Genomic DNA, 27,603 nt, shown 5'->3' with positions numbered 1-27,603 from the left:
ATTATAAGTTGGCCTAGTTCATTGAGATTCAAAGATAGCGTACATATTTCTGTTTTCAAAAAGTTTACAGTTGTCCGATCGTAAAAATGGTTGTCCCGGACGTCGGACAAGTGGAATCGCTCATGCCTGATGCTATACTTTACTGAGAATAAAAAAAGACAAAATCAGATACTTACAAACAAGTAAAACCAGAAACGATGCAGTAGGGATTACAACGACAACAGGGATTAAAACAACAGTAATAATAATCATGATGGTGTGTGGTGATAATGAACCTACAAAATAATAATTTATAGATAACATTTTTTTAAATGTAGAGTATGTACTGCAATATATAAAACTTAAACCACTTGGTACATACGTTAACTAAATTTAGGTGTTTCATTAAAATATTATTCAATACATAAAAAAACATCAAGTACAGTAAACCTTCATTTTTCTAATAAAAGATACATCCATCATTTAAAAATAGAAAAATGCTTAAATTTCTATTATGATATATCGTCAGTTACATAATAACCAGGGACAAGTTAAAAGTCAATAAGTGAACTGAATTATATTGCCGATGTAATCATAAATGTATTACCTGCATCACAGTTCAATAATGTTATTAAGTCAGTAATCTTTCCATTTTCTGCATAACATTCAAGATGTGATTTACATATCTCATCATTAATTTGTATAGTTGCTCTATTTTCTCCATTGTCAACCACTTTTCCATCTTGTAATATCCATACAGATGATGGCTTAGGATGGCCCTCTGCTGTACATGTTGCTAAACCATTTTCAGATGTAAAAGTAACAGTTATATCTAAAAAAAAGAGACAAGATCAGCTAATGCCAATCAGTCAATATTTTAGATATTATCTTAAATAATTTATATAATCTATATTACTTGTCTCATTTTTGAACTTGTTAAAAATATGTTAGATAAAACATATTAGATCTACAATTCAAGCAATGTACACTGTACTATGATGGAGCAGTGATATCTAAAGACAAATTTAGGTAATGTCTATCTCTATAGATCTAAAATAATTTGCTGTATTCTTATCTTTCAAAACAGGTTAATACACAAGCAAACTTAAATCACATAGAGTACTTTTACGAAGACAATTAAATGGTAATATACAAATGTGTACATACAATATCCAATTACAGTCAGCTGTTTTCCTTCACTTGTTTTAGCATCGTCTCCTTTAAACTGATCACTTTCTGCTTTACATGTATATCTCCCACCATCTTCTTCAGTAGCTGATTTAATCTTAACTGACTCTGACATACTGTTATTTGCAATCTCATATCTAGAAGTCTCATTTGTATTGACTGTCTGTCCATCTTTATACCAAATGGTATTGTCAGGAACAGGATCACCTTCAGGTTTACTACAGGTAAAGGTCACTGATGAACCTTCGTAGACAGTGGTTGCGGAGGCATCCAGAAATGGTTGATCCAAGTCTGATAATCAAAAGAAAGGAAATATAAATTGTATTTTAAGAATAGATTTTCCAGATTAAATATCATAAATGTTGTTAAATAATTTATTTATATATAACTTATTCTTTTATGCAGATAAGATATTACGCTCCTCTACATTCTCTATATACTACATAGTAGGTGCATTTTTGTTGTAAATACTATTATCATTTTACACAGCACACCTTTCTAGTTTGTGCACTCTTTGTGTTCATAATCATTGTACCATGTCTGACATTAACTGGCTCAAGCTATATTATAATTGTGAAACCTGAGCTGCACTGACAAGATCTAAGGGTATGTTCAGACTCACAGAGTTACGGTGGAGTTATGTAAGCGGCGTACATATTTTTGTGTTTGAACCATGCCGCGGATTAGCGTTAGGGAGCTGTTACTCCGCGCCAGTGGCGTTAATAACTCTAGCGGGAGAGGGTAGATTTCATAACGCTAATCCAGGGATGCATCAGTGATTTTAACCTTAACCAATGTAAATACACAACCACGATTAGCAGACAGCAACTACATACCCGTACCCTATGATACGACAGTGAAATAGCTATGTCAAATGTATTTTCAGGTTCAGATTTTAAAGAACAGTAAAGTTGGCGTCAGTGATTAATTAAATCAATTAATCAGATAATTGTCCGTGTAACAATTACGTTTTAAATTATTTTGAATTAAAATGCAATTCTACAAGTATTAAGAACAAATCAGTATATTTGAAGGTAAACATTATATAAATAAACTAACAAAAAACAATGTAAACGATGTAAACTTTCATGCATTGTCATGAATGTATACATATAGTTCTATCTGCTTTGACCTGATCAGGAATGTTGGTCGTTGTGTCTGAACACCTTGGCTTTTAACGCCACGGATTACCGTACGCCTTGCATAGATAACTCCACTGTAACTCCATGAGTCTGAACATACCCTTAGATTGAAATAGTACTGTCCACAGATTGGATACAGTATATTTATTACTTATAATTTAGCACTTTCATTAGTAGTGTACTATTTTTCAAAGTGGCTAGAACATTGGATAGAACCGCAGAAATATAATAATAAATATTAATTGTCAACAAATTCTAAACTCCTGGCAATCCAGATTTAAAAATCAGAATATATGTAAGATTTTTCAAGTAAAAACGCAATTTCTAGGCACCTAAAAGTCCATCTTTTAAAAAATGTGTTCACCTCAGTCTCTCACACCCCTACCACCAAATTGATGCCCCAGGACTCTATCTGCTAAAAAGGTTAACTTTCCATTGAGTTGCAATATTGTATTACATCAGCATTAGTGGTATTTATAACAAAACATTTAAATCTACAGTACTCACAATATACAGTTAGAATAGATGGATTTGATAACTGAATTTCTCCGCTTATTGTTTTTATCTGACATTGAAATATTCTTTGAGAATCATTTCTCATAGGTTGTGACATCACCAGGCTAGCTTTACCAGGAGCAGTGTCTAACCTGAAACGTCCATTTTGTACCTTATTAGTATTTACAATTCCTGGGTTGATATTTACTCCACCATCATTTAGTTCATCCCATTGTATTGCATCAGGCGTAGTAGAAGTGAATTGTGAATAATCACAAGTCATTACTACTTCAACATCACCTTCCTTGGCTTCCTGGTTAGATGATGTCACCAACTGACAATGGGCCTCTAGAAATGAAACAATTACTATTAGGCCAAGTTAAAAAAATATATATTTATGCTTTTTTATTTGTCTTTTTGTGAGGTTTACTTAGTTTCATCCTTCATTTGCCTATGCCTAGTTAATAATATACAAATAATGAATGTTTATGAGTTGGATGGTGAGAACATTTCATGAGGTGAAAGATTGACTGCTTTTTTTAACGAGGAACAGACTTAAATACAGCCGTCAATCTTTAATTGAAAACAAATACAACATTATAAAAACATTCATTACTTGTTTTATAACATACTGTACCTACTCTTTTAAAATAAACTTTTATTCAATGTATCTATCTTAAAACATTGACATGGCTATACTAGGCTGTCATATTATTGATGTTGTGATTCTCTGTGTTTAGAGAAGGATGCTTTAGACCAGGTCCGCCTTATTATTAGCCAATCAAAATCGTATAATTTTTGGAGGGAAAATGTTATCCTCCTCTGAAGCCTAAAATTTGCATATCCAGTATAAAGTAGAATGTAATAGATATTAGAGGAGAAGAGAGAATAAGATCAGAGTAGATAAACAAGAAGAGAGAATAAGATCAGAGTAGATAAACGGAAAGATGATAAAGAAAATATTAAGGCTTGACTGGTAGTGGTAGAAAGATGTATTAATCGAATTACAAGGAATAAAAGTTCTAGTTGAGTTAAATATACTTTTTGTATGAGTTATCATTCAGTGACAGCAGTGTACGTCGCGTGGAAATATATACGCCTGAGAAAGCTCGGAACCAACTAAAATAAATTCACTATATGGTGGCAGCGGTGAAAATTTTTGTTTAAAGATACATGATTTAAGTATCTAGAAGAAGAAGAAGAAGAAGAAGTGACAGTGCCTACTCTACGGGCCTGTTAAATCAGTAACCAAAAAGTTAAATGGTTACGAAGATCTGGATTCCTGACAGTTTTTATACCGTGCGTTGTTTGGATATTACAACGAAGAAGAAATACTGTTGAGCTCAAGACTGCTGGATATTCATCGGAGATACTGTATATATTCACCGAGGTCTGAAAGAAGAAGACTGAAGTAACAGAAGGAAGCCCAGTAAATTTGGAGAAGATTTGCAAAGCTGACTTTGTAAACTATTTTTATTTCGAAAGTAAATTTTTGTACGGAGCGAACTTGGAACGTTGTTTGTGACTTTGATTTTGAAGTAAATTAATGTCTTATATTGTATTGCATTTAAAAATTTATGTGGATTTCATATTTTTACATATCTGAATGGAATCAAGGTAATACAAATACTTTTATAACATATTTTGTATACATAAGTTTACATATTTCATTAGTAAAATTGTTATTAGCATGACAACTTTAAGATCGGGTAAAAATATAGATAAGACTATGTCAGAAAAAGATACTAGGGAAGATATGGTTGACCAAGAAGAGGTTGACCAAGTCAATGAAATATATGATAAAATGGCTAGGGATATTGATTTGCCCGAAATACCCGGCGGTATGCCTAAAGATATGATGCTCAAATATTTTCGAATGAAGTTTGAGGCCGAAAACAAAAAGTTAAAATTACAATACCAACAAGACCAATTAAGATTAGAAGCAGATATAGAGCAAAAGAAAATAGAATCACAAGAAAGAGTGAAAATGATGGAATTAGAAAATAGGTCTAGCTACAGTAATGCTAGGAATATAGTAGATGAAATGAAGGTAAAGGTTCCTACTTTGAAGGAATCAGATGATATTGATATATATTTTAGAACATTTGAACACTTGGCAGAAGCCACAGGTTGGGATAAGAATACGTGGTCTGCTAGGTTAGCACCTGAACTGTCTGGTAAAGCTAGGACAGCATATGCATCCTTAAGCGTAAAAGAATGTGTAGATTATGATACCTTAAAGAAGGCAATCTTAGAAAAGTATGATGTGTCCGCAGAGACCTACAGATTTAAATTTAGAAATTCAAACAGAGTTAAAGATATGTCCATCAGGGAATGGCTGAATGAGCTCTCCCATTATTTAAAATGTTGGATGAAATGTGCTAATGTAAAAGAAGATGATGCCTGAAGATCTGAGGCTTTATCTTAGAGATAAACAAGTAAATAAGAGCAATGATATGGCTATGATAGCCGATGATTATATAGCTAATAGAGGTGGCCGTGGCTATTGGAATGCCGTAAATTCTGAAAATAAGCCTACGTATTATAAGGGCCAAGAAAATAGTAAACCTAAGAATAGTACGACTCAGAATAACCCTGGAGCTAGGCAGCAAGGATACAATAGGTATCGCGGAAGGGGAGGCAAATTCCATAACTATGGTAGAAATTTCCAACAGAGAGAACCTTTAAATGAATGGATTAATGGCCTATGCTTCAATTGTAAAGAGAAGGGACATAAAATAGGGGATTGTCCTAAGATGGTAGCAAAAGGAAAGACTAGTGACACTAAGAAGGGCCCGAATGTGAAAGATGGCTTAAGATGTAAAGGAATAAAATCAGATAGACCCCAAGTAGTTATGGATAGTGTAGAAAATAAAATGGAGAAGTGTATAATACCAGGAAAATTAGAAGGACAGGATATAACTATGCTTAGAGACTCGGGATGTACCCAGTCAGCTGTTAAGGAAAGTCTAGTGCCTAACAAATGTTACTTGCCAGGAAAATGGGTTACGTTAAGAGGTATAGGAGGCGATATTACCGTCCCCTTAGCTGAGGTAGCTATAGAAAGTAAGATAGTGACAGGAAAAGTGATTGTAGCCGTAATCGAAGGATTACAGAGGGACATGTTATTGGGTCATGATTTGGACCAGAATTGTGGGGAAACAATGGCTAAAGAAATGTTCGTCCTAACTAGGGAGCAAGCCAGAATAGAAAATGATGTTAGAATACAAGACGAAATGATATTGTTAGGGAAAGATAGTAACTTTAAGCCGATAGAAGAGCCGCCTAAAGAAACTAATGTACAATTGTTGAAAACAGTAGTAAATGACAACAAAGTAAATAAAACTAAGTGTTTAGATGATATGAATGGAACAGAAATGAATAATTTGTTTGACGAAAATGAGGATAAAGCTAAAGATAAAACAGTTAAACATAAAACAACAGCACAAGCTGAACCTAACTAAACAAGAACTGATCAAATTGCAAACTAAGGATGACTCACTCAAAGGAGTGTTTGACAGGGTAGTCCCTATAGAAGAAATAGGTCAGCATAGGGTATGTTTCTTTATGAGACAAGGTATATTGATGAGAAATTGGAGTAGTATTAAAGATAAGAATAACCAAGTGGAACAGATTGTATTACCCACTCAGTGTAGACAGGGTGTATTACACTTAGGTCATAATGTGCCATTTGCAGGTCACATGGGTGTTGAGAAAACTAAAAGTAGGGTCCTGAACCAATTCTATTGGCCAGGTATATTTAAAGATGTGGTAGTCTATTGTAAAGTCTGTAAGGAATGCCAAAAGGTAGATAAGGGTAAAAGTAAAAGGAAACATACTTTGATACCATTACCGATTATAAGTACACCATTTAAACGTATAGCGATAGACATTGTTGGACCCTTATCTAGAACAAGCCGTAATAACAAATATATGCTTACTATAATTGACTATGCTACGAGATATCCGGATGCTATCCCGTTACCCAATGTTAGAGCTGAAACAGTAGCCAGGGCTCTAATAGAAGTCTTTACTAGAGTAGGATTACCCGAAGAGATTGTACATGATCAAGGAACTAATTTCATGTCTTCAATTATGCAATCTATATGTAGTATGTTGGGGATTAATCAATTAAAGACTACAGTGTACCACCCCCAAAGCAATGGGCTTGTTGAAAGATTTCACGGTACATTGAAAAATATGATAAGGACACTTACAGTTAAGCAAAGAAAAAATTGGGATAACTACATACCCCCCTTTCTGTTTGCATACAGAGAAGTTCCTAGTAAAGCGACGGGCCATTCACCTTTTAAATTGCTTTATGGTAGAGAGGTGAGGGGACCCTTGAGTTTACTCAAAAGTAATTGGGTAGAATATGAAGAAACATCTACTGATGTTATCAAATACATGTTAGACATAAGAGAAAAAATGGAGGAATTAATGAAAGATGCTAATGTAAACAAACTTGAACAACAAGAAATTATGTCCCACAATTATAACAAGAATGCTATTGATAGAGAATTTGTACAGTAGAAGGGGACAAAGTGTTGATATTCCTTCCAGTAGGAAATAGTAAGTTAGACAGTAAATGGCAAGGCCCCTTCACTGTTACAAAAAAGGTCAATGATGTAAATTATGAAATATACATAGGAGGTAGAAGAAAAGAAAAACAAATTCTACATGTTAATATGTTAAAGAGATGGTATGATAAAGTAGAAATAAGTAAAGATGGTTATTATGTAGTAACAAATGTTCAGTCGATAGAAGAAGTAGACTTAAATGAAACAGTCCATGACAATGAGTTAGATAGTGAAATAGACATAGGATTGTCTTATCATCAATCACAAACATGGAGAGACGTTAACGTTAGTAGTAATTTAAATGATACACAAACTAAACAATTAACAGAATTGTTAAAGTACCAACAGAATGTATTCTCGGATGTACCAGGTAGAACTCACTTAGTGACACATGAAATTAAGACTAATGGTGAAATGCCTATAAGGCATAGGGCATATAGAACGCCCCAAGCATTAAAGGGTAAATTGAAAGAGGAATTAGATAGTATGTTGGCTATGGGTATAATAGAACCTACAGTTAGTGCCTATGCTGCACCTATTATTGCCCTGAAGAAAGGCCAGAATCAAATTAGAATGGTGACAGATTTTAGATCACTAAATAAGACTACACAATTTGACCCTTATGTTATGCCTCGCATAGACGAAATGTTGGATGAGGTATCATCCGCAATATACATAACTACGTTAGATCTAACTAAAGGATTTTACCAGGTGCCTCTGGATCCTAAGACCAAAGACAAATCAGCATTTATTACACAATTTGGACAGTATTGTTACAATGTACTTCCATTTGGTATGCAAAACAGCTCTAGTACTTTCCAAAGATTAATGGATAAGGTATTACAAGGTACTGAGGGATATGCTAAGACATATATAGATGACATATGTATTTATAGTCAAACTTGGAAAGATCATATTTTTCATTTGAATGATGTATTAGAAAGATTAAGTAGTGCTGGATTGACAGCAAAGCCTTTGAAATGTAAAATTGCCTATGCACAGGTAGAATTTCTGGGGCATAAGATTGGTAATGGAGAAATTAGACCCATGATTGATAAGGTTGAGGCTGTGGAAAAGTTCCCCAGACCTTTGTCTAAGAAACAAGTCCGATCATTTCTCGGATTAACGGGCTATTACAGAAAATTTGTACAGAACTATGCCAATAATTGCTAAGCCATTGATTGATTTAACTTTAAAGAGTAAAAGTAATACCGTTAAGTGGAATGAACAATGTGAAAATGCCTTTGTAACTTTAAAGAAACGACTTACTGATGATAATGCATTAAAAGCCCCAAATTTTGATAAGATGTTTATATTGCAAACCGATGCCTCAAATTATGGCATAGGTGCAGTGCTGATCCAAATAGATGGTGAGGGTAATGATTATCCCATTGTGTACTTAAGTAGAAAGTTATCTGTACATGAGCAGAGATATTCTGTGCCAGAAAAAGAGTGCCTCTCTATTGTTTGGGCTATCAATAAACTTAAGTATTATCTGTATGGTTGTGAATTTCAAGTTCATACTGACCACCAGGCATTGAGATGGATGGACTCAATGAAGGGTGCCAATGTTAGACTTATGAGATGGGCTCTGTTTTTACAAGGATATAAATTTAAAGTTATTTACAAGAAAGGATCATTAAATGGAAATGCAGATGGATTAAGCCGTGCATAAATATATTATAGAGGTGTTATTAGTAGATAGTTTAAAGTAAAATGGTTTTAAATGTTAACATTTTTGGAAAGATTGACACAATCTTTTTCCCAAAAAGGGGAATGTCATATTATTGATGTTGTGATTCTCTGTGTTTAGAGAAGGATGCTTTAGACCAGGTCCGCCTTATTATTAGCCAATCAAAATCGTATAATTTTTGGAGGGAAAATGTTATCCTCCTCTGAAGCCTAAAATTTGCATATCCAGTATAAAGTAGAATGTAATAGATATTAGAGGAGAAGAGAGAATAAGATCAGAGTAGATAAACGGAAAGTTGATAAAGAAAATATTAAGGCTTGACTGGTAGAGGTAGAAAGATGTATTAATCGAATTACAAGGAATAAAAGTTCTAGTTGAGTTAAATATACTTTTTGTATGAGTTATCATTCAGTGACAGCAGTGTACGTCGCGTGGAAATATATACGCCTGAGAAAGCTCGGAACCAACTAAAATAAATTCACTACATAGGCCTAGAAGTTATAGATGCCATTTAAAAAGGATAGAACAGTTATAAAAAAGATTTCTCTAACTAATATCAAATGACATGTGCCATTGCAAGAATACTGTACAATCAGGAAACAATAGAAATGTTTTTTATTCTATAAACTACTAATACTGTAATACCATGGAGGTATAAAAAAGGTAATACCAAATACAACAATTGATTAATCAACCTAGCCAAACCAAGGTGTGAATGTTATGATTATCAGCAACATAGATAAAACCAGTGAGTTATAAAATACATGCATACACCAACTAGCACAGAAAATGCTATTTTCAATCGCAAAAAAAAAGCATTAAATATAAAACTGTATTGATATGTAACTTTTACTTTGTAAACGAAAGAAAAGTTAGAACAAAATGAAATATGAAGTACTTACCATTGTTAAAAACGAAGAATATGACTACACCCACTAGTAAATGCATCTGTATATTAAAATAATACAACACTAAATTGATGTAATCATGTCAAGAGTATACAGTCTATGTACCCTGGGCATTCTGAAATAACAAATAAGTGGTTTATATATCTGAAAGATGTATATTATTGTTAACAATTGTTTACTTATTCGTTAGGGTTACAAAAAAATTGATTTTTAAAATATATATATATATTTTGTCTCTGAGCACTATACTGACAAAATTGGTTTTTCCAATTGACAAACAAAGCTTGTATCACATTCCATTCCATTTTCGTTCTGTTTTGTTCTATTGTTTGGAATGAAAATGTCAATGAAAAACGAAACTTAAATTACTATACAGCCAGTAACCACTACAGTGGTACTACCAAGATTTGGGCTTCCAAACTACAATTACCATTGTTGTTTGAACAGTTAGGCCTACTGGTGTTCAGTCATGTGAAAATGCAATGAAATTTCATTTGCCTTTCAAAAGCAATAAGTAGTTTCAATTGACTTTCAAGTTTGTTTTTCATTATAGCATATTTTTCAGCAAAAAATAATTTGTACGTTGCACAGTAACAGTGTTCTGTACTATGGAACGTTCGTGATTACTGTAGATGTATGGAAAAGATAGTACTAGCAGACTGCCAATTTTCCCGATGGTGGGAGTCTCTCGATATTTTGAGTCATCTCCTAGTGCTCTCCTGCTAAAATGCAATTTCTTGTATTTCCAATATTTTGGATAAACCAAAAAAATCTCCCGATATATTAATACAGTATTGATTTATATTACATTAGACGATAAGGGAATATAAAACATACTAATAACATATCAATTATATCAGTCTGTAAGATTTTATATATAGGCCTATAGCCGGAATGCATTCATGTGTTATAAATATTATATGTATGTACAGTATATATGTTATAATGAAATAATTTTCCGCCTTCGGGACACCTGACAAATCCACATTAACAATTGTAGATAATATTTTTAGGTTTTCCACAGCACCCTCTATGGTTTGACATATTATTTTAGCGCCCTCTACAGTTTTATAAAACCTCCCGATATTTCATTTTTTCAAGTTGGGAATAAAATTATGGGAAATCCCTGTCTGGCTAAACACAATTTGCAAAACACAATAATTTTGGACAAAACAATAATAAACCCACAAATGATAATCACTGTTTCTGGGTTTTCCCACGACAAAATGAGCGTGGGTGGTAGACGCTTAGTTTAGCCATGGATTAAAGAATATTCTATTCTTTAATCCATGGTTTAGCTAACCTGTCCTAACTCTCTAACTAAAACTCACTACTGGCCATTTCGTTAGCGGGTGTCACGAAAGCTCAGACCACGAAAGCTCAGACCCCCTAAGACCTAAGATCACGAAAGCTAAGACCCAACACCTAAAAGATTACAAATACTAAGATATACTACAGCTTAAAAACAATACTTGTTTATCCATACATAATTTTAAACACAGTAGGTTTCATTTATTACCATAAATATAATTTAATACTACCGCAAAACATAGATAAACTCACATTATTTTCGCCCGTTGAGTAAATGTATATTTTTTCTTTACAACAAACAAACTTGACGGGTTGTTTGTTGGTATATATTTACTCCATTGTGTTGCTTCAGAGGATGTTTTTCTTACGCACCTGCCTTTCTTGTATTTTGACTCCAAATTTGTTGACTAACTTTATCCTGAACACCACACTTTAAAATTAGGACTTATAAGTACTTTCAGAAGGAGAAACACATAATAATGATTTTACAGATGTGTTTCTTTGTATACTGTAATGACAATGTAACTCCTCGAGCTCCCCATGCTCAATATTTTTGTTTCTATGGAGCGCCAAAAGAGCAACAATAATAGTACAAGTATAAAAACAGAAAGAAAACGAAACAAAAAAACTTATCCTGATTTTTAAATTAAAATGTATTTGCCAGTATTTATTTCTTCGTACTTGCATGATTATACTATTATCATTACAATTTTAATTTTACATTGTTCCATCCACACTGTAGATGGACTCCACAGAGTTTTCAGCCCTCTATATAGTTTTTGCTCTTTTGACGTTCCATAGAAACAAAAACATTGAACATGGCCCATGGGGTAGGCCTACTCTGTACTGTAGGCTAGTCATTTTGTGTGCGAGAAAAACGTCTGTAAAATCATCAATTTAAAAATGTATTTGTTACTTTTTATGTGATTCTTTTTCATGAAAGTGCCAATTCTAAGGTGTGGTATTCAGAATAAATGTTGGGAGTTAAAATACAAGGCAGGTGCGAAAGATAAATATTTGTAATCTTAGGTGTTTGGTTTCGTGATCTATTCTTAGGTCTTAGGGGGTCTGAGCTTTCGTGGTCTGAGCTTTCGTGACACCCTTTCGTTAGCTGCTGGATGTAAAGGCTAAATCTAATCTCCTTAAAATCAAGTAGAATGTGGCTATAGTTACCTCTCCCTCTTTTGAACAGGTTTAATAACTTCTGCTAAAATAAACTGGAGCTTCTATAAATTTGTACGCGACTTGTGGGAAATCGCCGGATCGAATACGCCCTGTAACGCCAAATGAAGTGACATTGCCAAATGAGGTTCGCGTGGCCTGTATCACACAAGGCTAGGTCTTTGGCAGCACTTTTCTGGCGAGCTAATCGTGTTATAAATATTGATATTACTTATTTCCAAATAAACACAAATAGTCCAGTCAAAAATCACCCTCACCATGGTATAAGAACGTACCCTAATAAAATTTCACCCGTAGGTTCTATGTATATAGGTAATAACATTTCTTGATGTTGCGTCTTGCAAAACTTGGGATTTTACGAGAAAATTAGACTTTTATACCTAATTTATAACCACCTCATGTCGTATTATTGTGTACAGCGAATGCGACGAAGCGTGACTGAAATTACGAGACGCCGTTAGCGCCCGTTGAAAAATGCATTAACAAAGCTAAAAACCTACAAAACTAATAGTTTATACAATGATTTAAATATAGTTTACAATAAATTGTATAATAAAATACATAACATATAGAGAAAACTCAAATATAAACTAAAATATTTACAGATATGTGTTTTAAAAATGTACAAATCAAAATGGCCTTCCATAAAATAAAGTGCGCTCTCACGAGTCATACTTTTATCGGACTTGTATATGAATGGTTATACAAGGCATAAATATACGAAACCCGATGCGGTTTATTAGTTATTGCCTTTTTTTGACGCAAGAGGCAGAATATTTTATTTTCACAAATTTATTTATATTTTTTATCATGGAAAAAAGGATTGTATATATTTAAACACATTACAACCTCCAGTATACCATCATGATGGATAAAGTGTATATTTGTATATCTGCTGGAGCGTAATGATTTACTAGTTCTGCTGGTTTTATTTTGGACATTTTTGTTTCCACAGCATTCCTTGCGTGGATATCACAATGCATTGCATATTTTGAACTGCCATTCGCGATTATAATCTTAATTAGAGTAAGAACCAATCATTTAAGGATAATCAATTACGCGTAGGCCTATACGAAAGATACTACCTCAAGTAGGCCTTTCACTTTCCTACAATTATTTAGAGCGTATCAAAGGGGCTGGTCGGGATTCGTCTAAATCAACATTTTTCATTTTCCCTTTTCACCCGCCGCCACCAACCACTTCCCCCACTGCCAATGAGGAGGAGTTGCCGGTTTGATCCTCTCTGAATCCGTCTAGCCTCCACATCGTACCGATGTGTGAAGTTTGAGCCAATAAACGTCATTCATGACGATTCTTTAAGTTCGAAGTCGTCTTCCAGATTTCAAAGTATTCTAAAGTTAACGTATTTTCCCGTTTTTCCACCATTCACATTTCACTAAATAAAAGATAGTGAGATGTGGGAGTGTGATGTAAGATTCGCGAGAAACGACAACATACAGTATTACCCAATTCTCCTTTTTTTAAGACGTGACGTAATAAATACATTCTAATATAAACTTTTTTTGGTGGAGAGTAGTCCTACAATGATAATTATTATTGGACATTTTATACACAAAAGCATGTCATAAACGATTGGTTCACCTCCACGGCCTGACCTGAAAGTTCTAACTTGGGACGAGAAAGTAAAGTCCACAAAAATCTTTTTATATGCATTTATTTCAAATATTGTTTTCCGCCGAGTCCGACGCATTTTAATGAATTTGAATAATATTTATAAAGCTTGGAAGAACACTGTAGTTTAATTTGTTGGCTTATTCAATTGCTTATAAATGACGTTTTAAACTTAAAAGATGTAGGCTATTGTCCCAAAAAGTGAAGATGAAGATTATTTAATTAAACGTAAAAGTTATCCGTCAGACGTCTCGAACATAAAAAATATTCGGTGGCAGGATTACATTTTCTAAAAGACGAAATTGGATGAATCAATTCAAAGAAACTTAAACAAAACTAACAATCACAAGGATTAACTTCGTTGCGGATAACCAATAAGAAAATATTTCAGACGACTTTATTCATTTAAATCGTAGGCCTATACGCGAAATGGACTGTCATATAAAAATGATTCTTACTCAAATTAACATTGACTATAATCGCGAATATACAATGCATTGTGATATCCACACAAGTAATGCTGTGAAAAAAAAAGAATGTCCAGAATAAAACTAGGTAGATAACTACTAGGAGATCATTACGCTTTAGCAGATATACAATACGGCGCAATTCACTTAATCCATCATGATGGTAGACTGGAGGTTGTAATGTGTTTAAATATATACAATCCTTTTTTCCATGATAAAAAATAGAAATATATTTTTGAAAATATAATATTCTGCCTCTTGCAGAGGCAATAACTAACAAATCGCATCGGGTTTCGTATATTAATGCCTTGTATAACCATTCCATACAAGTCCGATAAAAGTATGACTTGTGAGGGCGCACTTTATTTTATGGAAGGCCATTTTGATTTGTACATTTTTAAACACATATCTGTAAATATTTTAGTTTATATTTGAGTTTTATCTATATGTTATGTATTTTATTATATAATTTATTGTAAACTATATTTAAATCATTGTATAAACTATTAGTTTTGTAGGTTTTTAGCTTTGTTAATGCATTTTTCAACGGGCGCTAACGGCGTCTCGTAATTTCAGTCACGCTTCGTCGCATTCGCTGTACACAATAATACGACATGAGGCGGTTATAAATTGGGTATAAAAGTCTAATTTTCTCGTAAAATCCCAAGTTTTGCAAGACGCAACATCAAGAAATGTTATTACCTATATACGTAGAACCTACGGATGAAATTTTATTAGGGTACGTTCTTATACCATGGTGAGGGTGATTTTTGACTGGACTAGTCCAAAACTTGGGATTTTACGAGAAAATTAGACTTTTATACCCAATTTATAACTACCTCATGTCGTATTATTGTGTACAGCGAATGCGACGAAGCGTGACTGAAATTACGAGACGCCGTTTGCGCCCGTTGAAAAATGCATTAACAAAGCTAAAAACCTACAAAATTAATAGTTTATACAATAATTTAAATATAGTTTACAATAAATTGTATAATAAAATACATAACATATAAAGAAAACTCAAGTATAATCTCAAATATTTACAGATATGTGTTTAAAAATGTACAAATCAAAATGGCCTTCCATAAAATAAAGTGCGCCCTCACTCGTCATACTTTTATCGGACTTGTATGGATGGTTATACAAGGCATTAATAATACGAAACCCGATGCGGTTTGTTAGTTATTGCCTCTGCAAGAGGCAGAATATTATATTTTCACAAATATATTTCTAGTTTTTATCATGGAAAAAAAGAATTGTATATATTTAAACACATTACAACCTCCAGTCTACCATCATGATGGATTAAGTGAAGCGCCGTATTGTATATGCTATAGCGTAATGATCTTCTAGTTATCTGGTTATATTCTGGACATTCTTTTTTTCACAGCATTACTTGCGTGGATATCACAATGCATTTGTTTATTCGCGATTATAGTCAATATTAATTTGAGTAAGAATCATTTTTAAATGACAGTCCATTTCGCGTATACGATATAATAAAGATTTAAATTAATAAAGTACTCTGAAATATTTTCTCATTGGTTATCCGCAACAAAGAATCCTTGTGATTGTTAGTTTTGTTTAATTTTCTTTGAATTGTTTATTGGCATCGTATGATGTGTGAGACAATTTCGTGTTTTAGAAAATGTAATCCTGCCACCGAAGATTCTTTCTGTTCGAAGACTTCTGACGGATAACTGTGTTATTCTTTTACATTTAATTAATTAATTAATGTTCATCTTCACTTTTGGGAAAAATAGCCTACATCTTTTATGTTTAAAACGTCATTTATAAGCATTTGAATAAGCCAACAAATTAAACTACTGTGTTCTCCCAAGCTTTTTAAATTTTATTTAAATGCATTAAAATGTGTCGGACTCGGCGGATAACAATATTTGAAATAAATGCATATAAAACTTTTGTTCTGGACTTTACTTTTTTGTCCCAAGTGAGAACTTTCAGGCCGTGGAGGTGAACCGATCGTTTATGACATGCTTTTGTGTATAAAATGTCCAATAATAATTGTAGGACTACTCTCAACCAAAACACTTTATATTAGAATGTATTTAATATACGTCACGTCTTAAAAAATTGGGAGAATTGGGTAATACAGTATGTCGTTTCTCGCGAATCACACTCCAACATTCTCACTTTCTTTTATTTAGTGAAATGTGAACGGTGGAAAAACGGAAAAATACTTTAAATTTAGAATGCTTTGAATTCTGGAAGACGACTTCGAACTTAAAGAATCGTCATGAATGACGTTTATTGGCTCAAACTTCACACATCGGTACGATGTGAAGGCCAGACGGATTCAGAGAGGATCAAACCGGCTCCTCCTCCCCATTGGCAGTGGGGGCATCGGCGGGTGAAAGGGAAAAATGATAAATGTTGATTCAGACGAATGCCAACCAGCCCCTTTGATACGCTCTTAATAATTGTTGGAAAGTGAAAGTAGGGCTACTTGAGGTAGGGCCTAGTATCTTTCGTATAGGCCTACACGAAATGGATTATCCTTAAATGATTGGTTCTTACACTAATTAAGATCATAATCGCGAATGATAGTTCAAAATATGCAATGCATTGTGATATCCACGCAAGTAATGCTGTTAAAAAAAAAGAATGTCTAAAAATAAAACCAGAAAAACTAGTAGATCATTACGCTTCAGCGCAGATATACAAATATACACTTAATCCATCATGATGGTATACTGGAGGTTGTAATGTGTTTAAATATATACAATTCTTTTTTTCCATGATAAAAATTGGAAATATATTTGTGAAAATATAATATTCTGCCTCTTGCAGAGGCAATAACTAACAAACCGCATCGTGTTTCATATATTAATGCCTTGTATAACCATCCATACAAGTCCGATAAAAGTATGACGAGTGAGGGCGCACTTTATTTTATGGAAGGCCATTTTGATTTGTACATTTTTAAACACATATCTGTAAATATTTGAGATTATACTTGGGTTTTCTTTATATGTTATGTATTTTATTATACAATTTATTGTAAACTATATTTAAATTATTGTATAAACTATTAATTTTGTAGGTTTTTAGCTTTGTTAATGCATTTTTCAACGGGCGCTAACGGCGTCTCGTAATTTTAGTCACGCTTCGTCGAATTCGCTGTACACAATAATACGACATGAGGTAGTTATAAATTGGGTATAAAAGTCTAATTTTCTCGTAAAATCCCAAGTTTTGCAAGACGCAACATCAAGAAATGTTATTACCTATATACATAGAACCTACGGATGAAATTTTATTAGGGTACGTTCTTATACCATGGTGAGGGTGATTTTTGACTGGACTACAACGTGAATTCGCAATTAATTGAACGTAATTTTGCAATAAAGTCGTCATCTCGTTTGTTCATATTACGATGTGGGAAACAAGTTTGGATGGGAATGGGGTGGTGAGCGAAATTCTAAGTAAGTATTACTTCGAAGTTGGAAACAACCTTAAATTCGCAATAATGCAATGGAACCTAAAAAATCGGTCACCTTGTTTGTTCATACGATGTTGAAAACATGTTCGGAGGGGTGGACGAAATTTTAGGAAGCTAAATGCAGATACCGTAGTTATAACACTAATTATTTTGAGGTCGGGAATATTAGAATTTATACGTAAATGGAACCTAATTTTGCAATGGAGATTGCATGCGTTATTTTCATCTCGATTGTTCGTTCCATCAATTCATACGTCGTACATAATATGGAACATGCATGCACTTTTATACTTTGTGGGGTGATGAGAGTGGGATGCTACTGTAAGTTAATATTCTTTATTTATTGACATACAGTAATTTAATTAGCTATATCGATGGAATATAGTAGATTAGGCCTATATTTACACATTTGCAGCCTTCACTATTTATAGAATAAATCAGCATTAAATAAGCCAGTGGGTAAATCTTTATGGAATTCATTCAAAAGGAAGCAATATGCATAACATTGAATGTGAAAGATATAACAATAAAGAAAAATGGGTAGCTTTAAGAAATACTATTATGTTAATATAAATTCTAATTTGCTCGATTATCAGAAAAGGAATTCACTGTGATGATACGAGTTACAGGTGGTGCTGATCTGATTTAATTCATTTTATCTTGTATATAAATACATTGTATAATCCGGGTTGTAAAATTAAAACAAACAATTGAAAATCTCACAAATTCTTTATGTGTAAAATATTTTAAAACGAAGAACATTAATGAAAATAGGAGGCAATACGGAATTCATAAATGTAAAAATGTTACTGATGAATTGGGAATTAACAAATGTGTTAAATAATATAATTTTATGTAATGACATGATAATACAGTATATGAATGTGGATAAAAGTGGTGTTTGCGCCACAAAAGAGAAAAAAAAAGCTATCGATGGAATGGTGGGTACGAAATCTATGATAATTTAGTTAATTATCTAAAATAAATTCGACGGGAACCTGATTTTACAAGAGGACCTCTTATATGAGTTTGTGAGGACTCCGTTTATAGAGGACATCTTAATCTGTTCTAAAGACTCCTTAAATATCAGTTCTAGAATTAACCTTCATTGAATTCAAATTGATCAGTTCTTTCCTAATGAAGAATCTGGGCAATTTACAATCAAGCAACACCACATAATTCTACGTGTGAATTCTGCTGTACGTGAGCTAGCCTTAATAATACCGCCCGATTACGGTAGGCCTACAGTATTAGCTTCAGAATAAATGACGACGCATTCTACAGATATTAAAACAAAATGAAAATATTAAATGGCTTCGTCGAAATGTTGTACCTTGATAGACAGACCCCCAAGGAAGCACACAGCCCACATTACTATACAGACAATCTGCACTGCAGCACAATCTATTGGTTTTAACTGTACACGCGGTGATTCAACTAAAAGCAGTAAAAACATTTTGGTACACAAGGCGTATCATATAATTTGCGGACCATGACCGAAGCACTTCCGCTTCGATCTATTCGACGAAAATCAAAAAAGGATAACTATTTTCTGCTTTATATTTAATTTAATGTAATAGCTTGATCTAATAACAGGCGTAACAACACAGAATACATATTGTAGTTTAATACTGGCTTAAATAATGCTTGTTTTATATAAACTGTATTTTACAAAATTACAATAGAACTTCATTTTGCAATAGTACCTAATTTGGCGCCTTAGACGCCAAATTAAGTGCGGTACCTCATTTGGCAGTGGTACCTCATTTGGCGTGACACCCCCCATTGCTTTTAAACATCCCTGTACTTCAAAAATAAAATGTTATGGAACGCCCGAAGTGACAAAAAGGGTAATTATGTTACTCTTGTTTTTTATATTTTTTAGCATATACAGTGTATAATAAATAAGATGTATAGTCCCCCAAAAACATGAAAAAAATAAGATTAATAAAATCAAATTTTGAATAGGCCATTTTGTAGTTTTAATAAATAATAATTAATTATACTTACCGGCAGGGAAAAACGAAAACAAAATGTTTTCACTTATAAGACCCGACATGCTGACAAACGGTTAAATTCAATCAAAAACCCATTATTGGCTGGCAGCCAATTTCACTACTTTCTTGCTTTAAATAACAGGTTGATTGATTGTTTTTCCGATCCAATTTTTGGTCAAATTGAATTATGGAACATTAGAATTATGGCATATTTCAAGAAAAAAATATGTTAACATAAAGAATTATTTTTCCAGGGAGACAATACATCTTTAACTTTAACTTCATAACGGTATTCGCTATGAAGATGTACAATATTTTCTGAAGATGATATTTTGTATAAGCATTTCATCGAACGGGAATTATAGGCCTACACAGTAGTTATGCCCACGTGCATCCTCTGAGCCACTCTCTAAAATACGATTATTGTGATCGTATAAAAGAATAAGACGAGAGTGATAGAACAAACATATATAATTGATAATATAAAATAAAGGTTTATATTATAAATTAATCAACCAATCATCAGTTTAAATATCAATGTCATGGTTGATTACGTCCTTGAATGCGATCGAAAATGAAACAAAAAAGTACAATTTTATTTAAAATAATAACGAATTATAGGGCCTACTAATAACCGACACAGACACACAATTTTTTCCAGAGAAGACAAAGGTAAGTAGCTTAACCATAACTAAATATAAATAAAAAAAGAAGACGAAGGAGAGATTGAAAATTAATATAATGCGACAATGTTGTCATTGATCTTGAAATAACTATTATGATAATAAAGATAACTAAATGAAACGAGCCGGCGGCGGCGACGATAATTGTGAAAACAAAACTCATAATACTGATTACAGATATCGAAGAAAAAGAGAGATATAGGCCTAGAACTTGTATTTATGTTGGGCATAGAAAAAGCTAAATTCACACATGATCCGTTTCACGGAACGGAAGACGGTGCCGTCACTTTTATATACAGAATGCAACGGCACCGTCTCCGGTTCCGTGTAACGAACAAGCGTGTCTGTATAATAGCTTTTATTCTTTTAAAATATACTATCCTTCTGTTTTGTTCGTTGTTAACGATTATTTACGACTTGGATTTCATTATATATAATATCAACTTTATATATTCATGGAGGAAAAATAGATTTCCTCCATGCTGTAAGCCAATCTTAATAAAAAGATATTTTTATCCATTTTTTTCCAGATGGGGTTGAAGCGAATTTTATTTATTGTATATCTACAATCTTTATTCGGTAAGATAATTAAAATATAACTAAATATGATAATCAACAACTAAACGACAAATACAATTTTTAGTCAGCCAGTTAATATTGAAATAGTTTTATATAACCAGATTACAAACGCGTAAAACTAAAAACAGTAGGTTGAAAGCAGTTTTATTCTTTTTACTTGTTTGTATGTATAGTATAGAAAATATTTTTTTTTAGTTTGCGGCAGTTAAATATTGAATTATCAACAGTAAAATGGTTAAATGTAAACAATAGGATATTTTTAATATTTTAAGCACATGGTCAAACGACCTTTAACCAGACAGCTAAAGAAGGCGACGCTGAAGTGGTGATAACTTGTGATTATTCACAATTTACTTCTACTCCTACTTCACTACAATGGGATGAACTAAATGAAGATGAAGTAACGATCAACCCAGGAATTGTGAATGATAAAAAGATGGAAAATGCACGTTTCCGGTTACACACTGCTCCTGGTGAAGCTAGCCTGGTGATCTTACATCCTTTAAGAAACGATTCTCAGAGAAGATTTAGATGCCAGATACAAATCGCAGATGGATTGATTAAATTATTAAGTCCATCTATGCTAACTGTATATTGTGAGTATAACAGATAATCATGATGTACTGTAGCCTGAAAAAAAAACCCATCATAAACCGACATCTATATATAAATTTACGTAAGGGCAAAATTCGGTAAATCGCGCGTAATTTCTAGAATGTTTACTCGATGGTATATAAAGTTGGTTCGTACTTTCGGTACTGATTTTAACAACCTGATGTAACCCTGTTTACTAATTAAATTGAGTTCGATAATTAGTTATTGACGATTAAAACGAATTTAGGTTCAACGATTTGCCCCAAATAGGGGTGTTTTCCGATCGTGTATACACTGTCTAATGCATGTCCATCTTGAAAAATACCCGCAGACAATAATACGAGGATGCTCCGCATTTTCCTATCTCCTCCTACGATAATTGTTTTTAATGGCTGAAAACCGGTCGAACAGCTCGAGTACAGCATCATAATGTTGAAAAACTACTATTTTGATAGATTTAATATACGTTTATACAAATGTATTGATTTGAAATGAATGGAACATTCCAATCTCTATTCCACAAGTGTCTATTCCCTCAGGCGTCGTAAAGGCAAGTACTGTATACTCATAACAGAAATTCGATTCATTTTTTTTTCAATCTGTGCTGCAGAGGTTGGATCATGGAACTATAATATATATATATATATATATCTTATATTATAGTTCCATGGTTGGTATTTTTTTTAACGGATAATGAGCTAGCGTTTTCAGTCGCCGTATATTATGTACACATCTTTATTATTGCAGTTAAACCACCCACATCATCACCCTTCCCTCACTGGCATGAGTAGCGTTGTAAAGCCAGTAGAGGATAGGCCTACGGTGCATCACATGCCCTAAACGCAGAACAACTTTGGTGGGTAGGGTAGGAACCAACTTAAGTATGAATTGGCTCTAAGAAACAATTGAAAACCATTAGACCTACTAATTAAGTTGAGTTCAATAATTTAATATTTATTGACGATTAAATCGAATTTATGGTTTGCCCCTAATAGAAGTGGTTTTCACAAATTGTTCTACATTATATAGGCCTAAACATATACACGTGGTAGTGATGTATCGTTACATGTACTGTACTATTTCAATCGACTAGGACGGTGATAGTTTCAACAAAGTATTACATCGCAATGTTTTACTGTGTTTAGTGGTATATTATTTGTAAAACATGAAAACAATTAATATTTCGTTACTACATGGATAAAGAATATATTTAAAAATTGTTCCTCTTTGCACCCATCCTCTTTCCCACCCCTCAACCCTATAATGTTACATACAAAACACAAATTAAGTTTGTTTAAATTTGACTTAAACAATTGGTCTCATTTTGTGACAAGTTTCTCTTTCGGAAATAATTCCCAGGGTGCTAATTTTAGTTCAGTACATAAATCAGTGTCTATTTATTCTTTCCTGTAAACGACATGTATTATTGTCCTGCGGTACGTACATCAGTGAAATCGCCAGTTTTTTAACGCTGAAATTATTATGTATTCGAGAACCATCTGTGGGCATTACCTAGATGGTACGCGAGCGAAGCGAGCGTACCGTACCATCTAGTCCTTATAATTGTTTACTAAATAGTAGGCCTATAATTTTAAATGTTCCCACGTCACGCCAATAGTATAACTCCGGAATTAGAGTTACATTTTCTTGAGTATCAATAGGCATAATACTATATACACTTCTTTTTGTTGTAATTTGTGTTGACTACATGTTTATTTGTCTGCTGTCTAATTTGTTTTATACTTTTTCTCAGACTTGGATCAGCCACGTCTTAATGCCTCATTAATACTAGGTCTACTCTATAAATGTCTTTCATTCTTCCATTTGTAAATTGTTTTATTTTTATACCATTATTTTCGTTGTTTTTTGTATTGTTTTTCTCAGACATGGATCAACCACGTCTTAATGCCTCAGCAAGCACTGCCTATGGAGGTGAAATAGTCACATTTACCTGTAGTAAACCTAATGGTGATCCTATTCCTTACATTACTTGGTATAAAGATGGAAAGAAGATAAATACCAAAGGAAATGTCCTTAATATTGAAGCAGCCACTATGGAAGACAGTGGTATATATACATGTAAAGCCGAGAGTGATCAGTTTAAGGGAGTTGATGCTAAAACCAGTGCCGGAAAACAGTTGGAAATATTTTGTATGTAGAAAATTATATATATATATAGCCTACTATTAAATATATGAGGCAATACAAAAATTAGAAAATGTTCCACTGTTTTGTTTTCTTCTAAAAATAAAATTTCTGTATCTATATTCTAAATATTAAAATTTTGAAAATCCTTATTATTTTTTCTGCTTGGGACCCAGTTACATTCATAACTAAATAAACGTGTGATGAACTGAATCTGTAATAACAAGCGTAATTTGTCTTGCTGTTAGGCCCATATCGATTCAAAACAATATTTCTAAATCTTCTTAAGCTTTAAGCCTTATCTTCTCTCAATAGATATTATCGCAACATTCAAACCTGAAGATTGTTTTGCAACATGTACAGCAGAGGGCCATCCCAAGCCATCATCAGTATTGATATTACAAGATGGAGAAATGGTTAAGAAAGGAGAATGTACAGCAATTATAGAAATTACTGATGAGATATGTCAATCAAATCTTACATGTTATGCAGAGAATGAAAAACTTAATGCCTCTACATCACTTGAGAACTGTAGGCCCAAAGCAGGTAGGCCTACAGATGGGCCTACAGACAATTTGAAAGGTAAGTCACCATACTGTATTTACCAAGTAATAGTTTAGTGTTTGAATTATACATTTCCACTTAATCATTCACCATTTTTAGCCCAGTATTGAAGATAATATTTTCAATGATTTCACAACCGAACAAACGGTTAAATCTTTTCTACAGTAGATGATTCGTTTCAAATGGGTACAGTGGGCCTACTAACTGTGGCTATCATCATTGCATTCATTCTTGGTTCTGTTCTTACATGTTATATTGCTGTAAGTACTTTTTGTTTACAGTTTTAAGTCAAGATGATGAATAAACATTCCTTTAAGCACCCAACGAACAAACAAACTTTTTATTGAAATTGTTTCTTTAGCAAAGACGATTAAGAGAAGTCCATTCAAAATATCAAAATCTTCAATGCCAAGTGAAAACTCAATCCAATGTTGACGTTTACAGCAAAATCAACAGAGGGCAATTTAGAACAAGAACACAGGTAAAAAAACCTAAATACATTAATACTGAACAGATTTACAATTAATTTTGACAACTCTGTGGTTTGACGCTGTTGAAGTATTCCAACAAAACAGAATCAATGGGAGACTGAAATCATAATTTTCCAATATTCTATTGTATAATTTCCTCTATGGTTGTACTCTTACACCGAAGTTTTTTTCGATTTGACGGAGTGAACAGCGGGAAAAAACAACACGTTGCATGCAAGAGGGAATTAAGCTTAACAAAAAATAACGTTCAGTGTAGGAAAGATTCTGTTGACATTAATAAATATACCCAGTACATTTACTTATATCATAAGCAATCGAAACTTGTTTTTAAGTACCATGAATTTGTTAGTGACTAATAAACCATCTTTTCTACGACATGGCACATACATTGATAACATTTTAACACATCATTAACAATATTTTGTTAAAATATATTCAATAGAAACAATCAATTATTATTGCTATTGTTTGTTTTTTTAGGAAAGAAAAGAGATTGAAATCGAATGTCAAACTCCTGAAAGTCCTATTTCTTTAAGTCAAGAGGTCATTTATGAAGAGCCTCGTGATTGTATTACGTCACAGAAAGAAAAGGTTGCAGAACCACATTATAGTAAACAGTTATACGACTAAACGTTCATCCCGAATTAGTGTTTAAGTTATAAAGTAATGAATAGTAAAATTAGGGCCTAAGATAAGATAAGATAACCATGATTAAGTATGGTTGGTACACATAGAAATTTGTAATTTGGAAGAGGTGAGAGATACCATCTTATCTGTTAGGCCTATGTTTATTTCGAACAGACTGATTATTATCGATAATTACTGCATTATTTTTACAAGTAGTTAGTTAATGAGAACAAATTTTCAAATGAAGATCTGTTAATTGATAAAGTTTAAAACAACTTATGTAAATGTAAAATAATAGAAAGTAGAAATAGAAAGTATACTGCAAACTGTATAGAAAGTCACACTGAAAACATCTTATGCAAATGAAAACAATAATTGTTTTGTTTATCGTACCTTAATGATGATACAAGATACGAGGTCTACTCTGTGTCGTACAGACGACTCATTTAAAAGTTCGTTGTTAATACATATAACAACCAATAGCATTTGAAATACTGTAAAACAGTGATGAACGCTGCTTACAAGTTACCGAGGTTTCAGCGCGGTTTATAATTCTGTGACAAATACGGTGCTTTGTTATAGTATTTTGATAGCAATTACGTTACTGCTGCAACATAAACAAGTTGAGGAAGATTAGAAAATTGTAAAATAATAGAAAGTAGAGTAGATAGTAACTTTAAACTTTCTCTCGCATCTTACATGCTTAATTGTACTTTGTTAATAAAATGTGTAGACACATGAAACTATTATTGCAATTTATTAAAATGTTACTGATTGATTAACCTACTTATAGGCCCATCTGGCTAATTTGAAAAGCTGCTTGTGTCCGGCCTTTTTATGTTATATTGTACGGTATTGCATTATGTTGATACTGGTCAAATAAACGAAACAAACGACGAAAAGTCACACCGAAAACGATCGACTATGCAAACAAAACTATACTTGTTTTCTTAATATAAACTGTATGAAAAAGTATGTGTTGTTGTACAGGTAACAAATGGCAAAAAAGGGTGTGTTGTTTAAATGTAATAAACAGTATCAGATATTTTATTAGTATATCATCTAATGTTTTTTAGAAATCAATAGCTTTCCATTATAATATACTCTTTGTTTCTGAAACATATGTGTAAACGAAATGTCGAAAGCTAACCGAAAATGAGCCCCGGAAAAATCTGACATAACAATCCGCAAATAAAAAAAATATTGATATAAAAATGGAAAAACTTTAATGAACATCCAATTTCGTCGTTAATTATTCATATTTCTTGTTCAATTTTATAAGCAATACATTAGTGTACAGTACTGTAGGCCTACAAACCAACGTAAAACATTCCTTCAGGACGTTGAAGCTGTTGTAAACTGTGAAATCAACGATTTTGATACAAACACCTTAAAAATCTACGCAACAAAACGTAAAATTAACTCGAAACGTAAACATCAACAAAAAACGTTAAAAATCAACGAAATTTTCTTTTTTCACGATTAACGCGCTGCACTACTGTATTACAAATAATATATTGGCTGGCGTAGAAGTGAGACAACTTCCTTATATAAACAAAAATAAGCTCGCTTTGTGCAAATCGTACCGACATACCATAAAGTATTGTGTACTACTTTTGGGGCACATAAACTAATACAATAACAGACAATGACTATAGTATATTAATATAGTATTATTAATGCGAAATGAAATGAAGTACAGTAGGCCTATAGTATACTATTCAATTAAAGACACAGATTCCTTAAACTCATATGTGATGATGAAAAGTGTTTGACGAAAGCCTTGCGGTGGTAAAAACAGTTTCTATGTTTCAATGTTAGGCTTTACTTGGTCATATTCAAACAGACTGAATTTCACTGTGGACAATTATAATGTTTAA

The 27,603-nt window shown here is 32.9% G+C and overlaps 2 protein-coding genes and 1 long non-coding RNA gene across 3 annotated transcripts in view; 2 read left to right on the top strand and 1 right to left on the bottom strand.

Annotated features, from left to right (window-relative positions):
* LOC140057178 (uncharacterized) overlaps positions 1-13,002 on the bottom strand; it is a 72,751-nt gene extending 59,749 nt beyond the window's left edge. Inside the window, exons 1-6 of the mRNA XM_072102734.1 lie at positions 12,754-13,002; positions 9,980-10,025; positions 2,817-3,152; positions 1,147-1,458; positions 587-811; positions 177-275 (exon numbers count right to left, since the gene is read on the bottom strand). Of these exons, the coding sequence (XP_071958835.1) occupies positions 177-275; positions 587-811; positions 1,147-1,458; positions 2,817-3,152; positions 9,980-10,025 (1,018 nt within the window). The 5' untranslated portion in view covers positions 12,754-13,002. The remainder of the gene's footprint in view (positions 1-176; positions 276-586; positions 812-1,146; positions 1,459-2,816; positions 3,153-9,979; positions 10,026-12,753) is intronic.
* A 4,984-nt stretch (positions 13,003-17,986) lies between these two features.
* On the top strand, positions 17,987-21,710 carry LOC140057366 (uncharacterized). The gene is made up of 3 exons (XR_011846924.1): positions 17,987-18,026; positions 21,254-21,302; positions 21,575-21,710. It is a non-coding gene; the product is annotated as an uncharacterized lncRNA (long non-coding RNA).
* A 2,072-nt stretch (positions 21,711-23,782) lies between these two features.
* On the top strand, positions 23,783-26,349 carry LOC140057177 (roundabout homolog 2-like). Its single transcript, XM_072102733.1, has 5 exons — positions 23,783-24,047; positions 24,357-24,623; positions 24,771-24,865; positions 24,967-25,086; positions 25,577-26,349. The coding sequence occupies exons 1-5, from the start codon at positions 23,783-23,785 to the stop codon at positions 25,724-25,726; spliced, it is 897 nt and encodes a 298-aa protein (XP_071958834.1). The 3' UTR covers positions 25,727-26,349.
* The last annotated feature ends 1,254 nt before the right edge of the window (positions 26,350-27,603 follow it).

This window comes from Antedon mediterranea, chromosome 8, assembly GCF_964355755.1.
Source record: "Antedon mediterranea chromosome 8, ecAntMedi1.1, whole genome shotgun sequence".
NCBI classification, from domain to species: domain Eukaryota; kingdom Metazoa; phylum Echinodermata; class Crinoidea; order Comatulida; family Antedonidae; genus Antedon; species Antedon mediterranea.
Note: the sequence above shows the minus strand (reverse complement) of the source record. Positions and strands in the feature narration are given on the sequence as shown.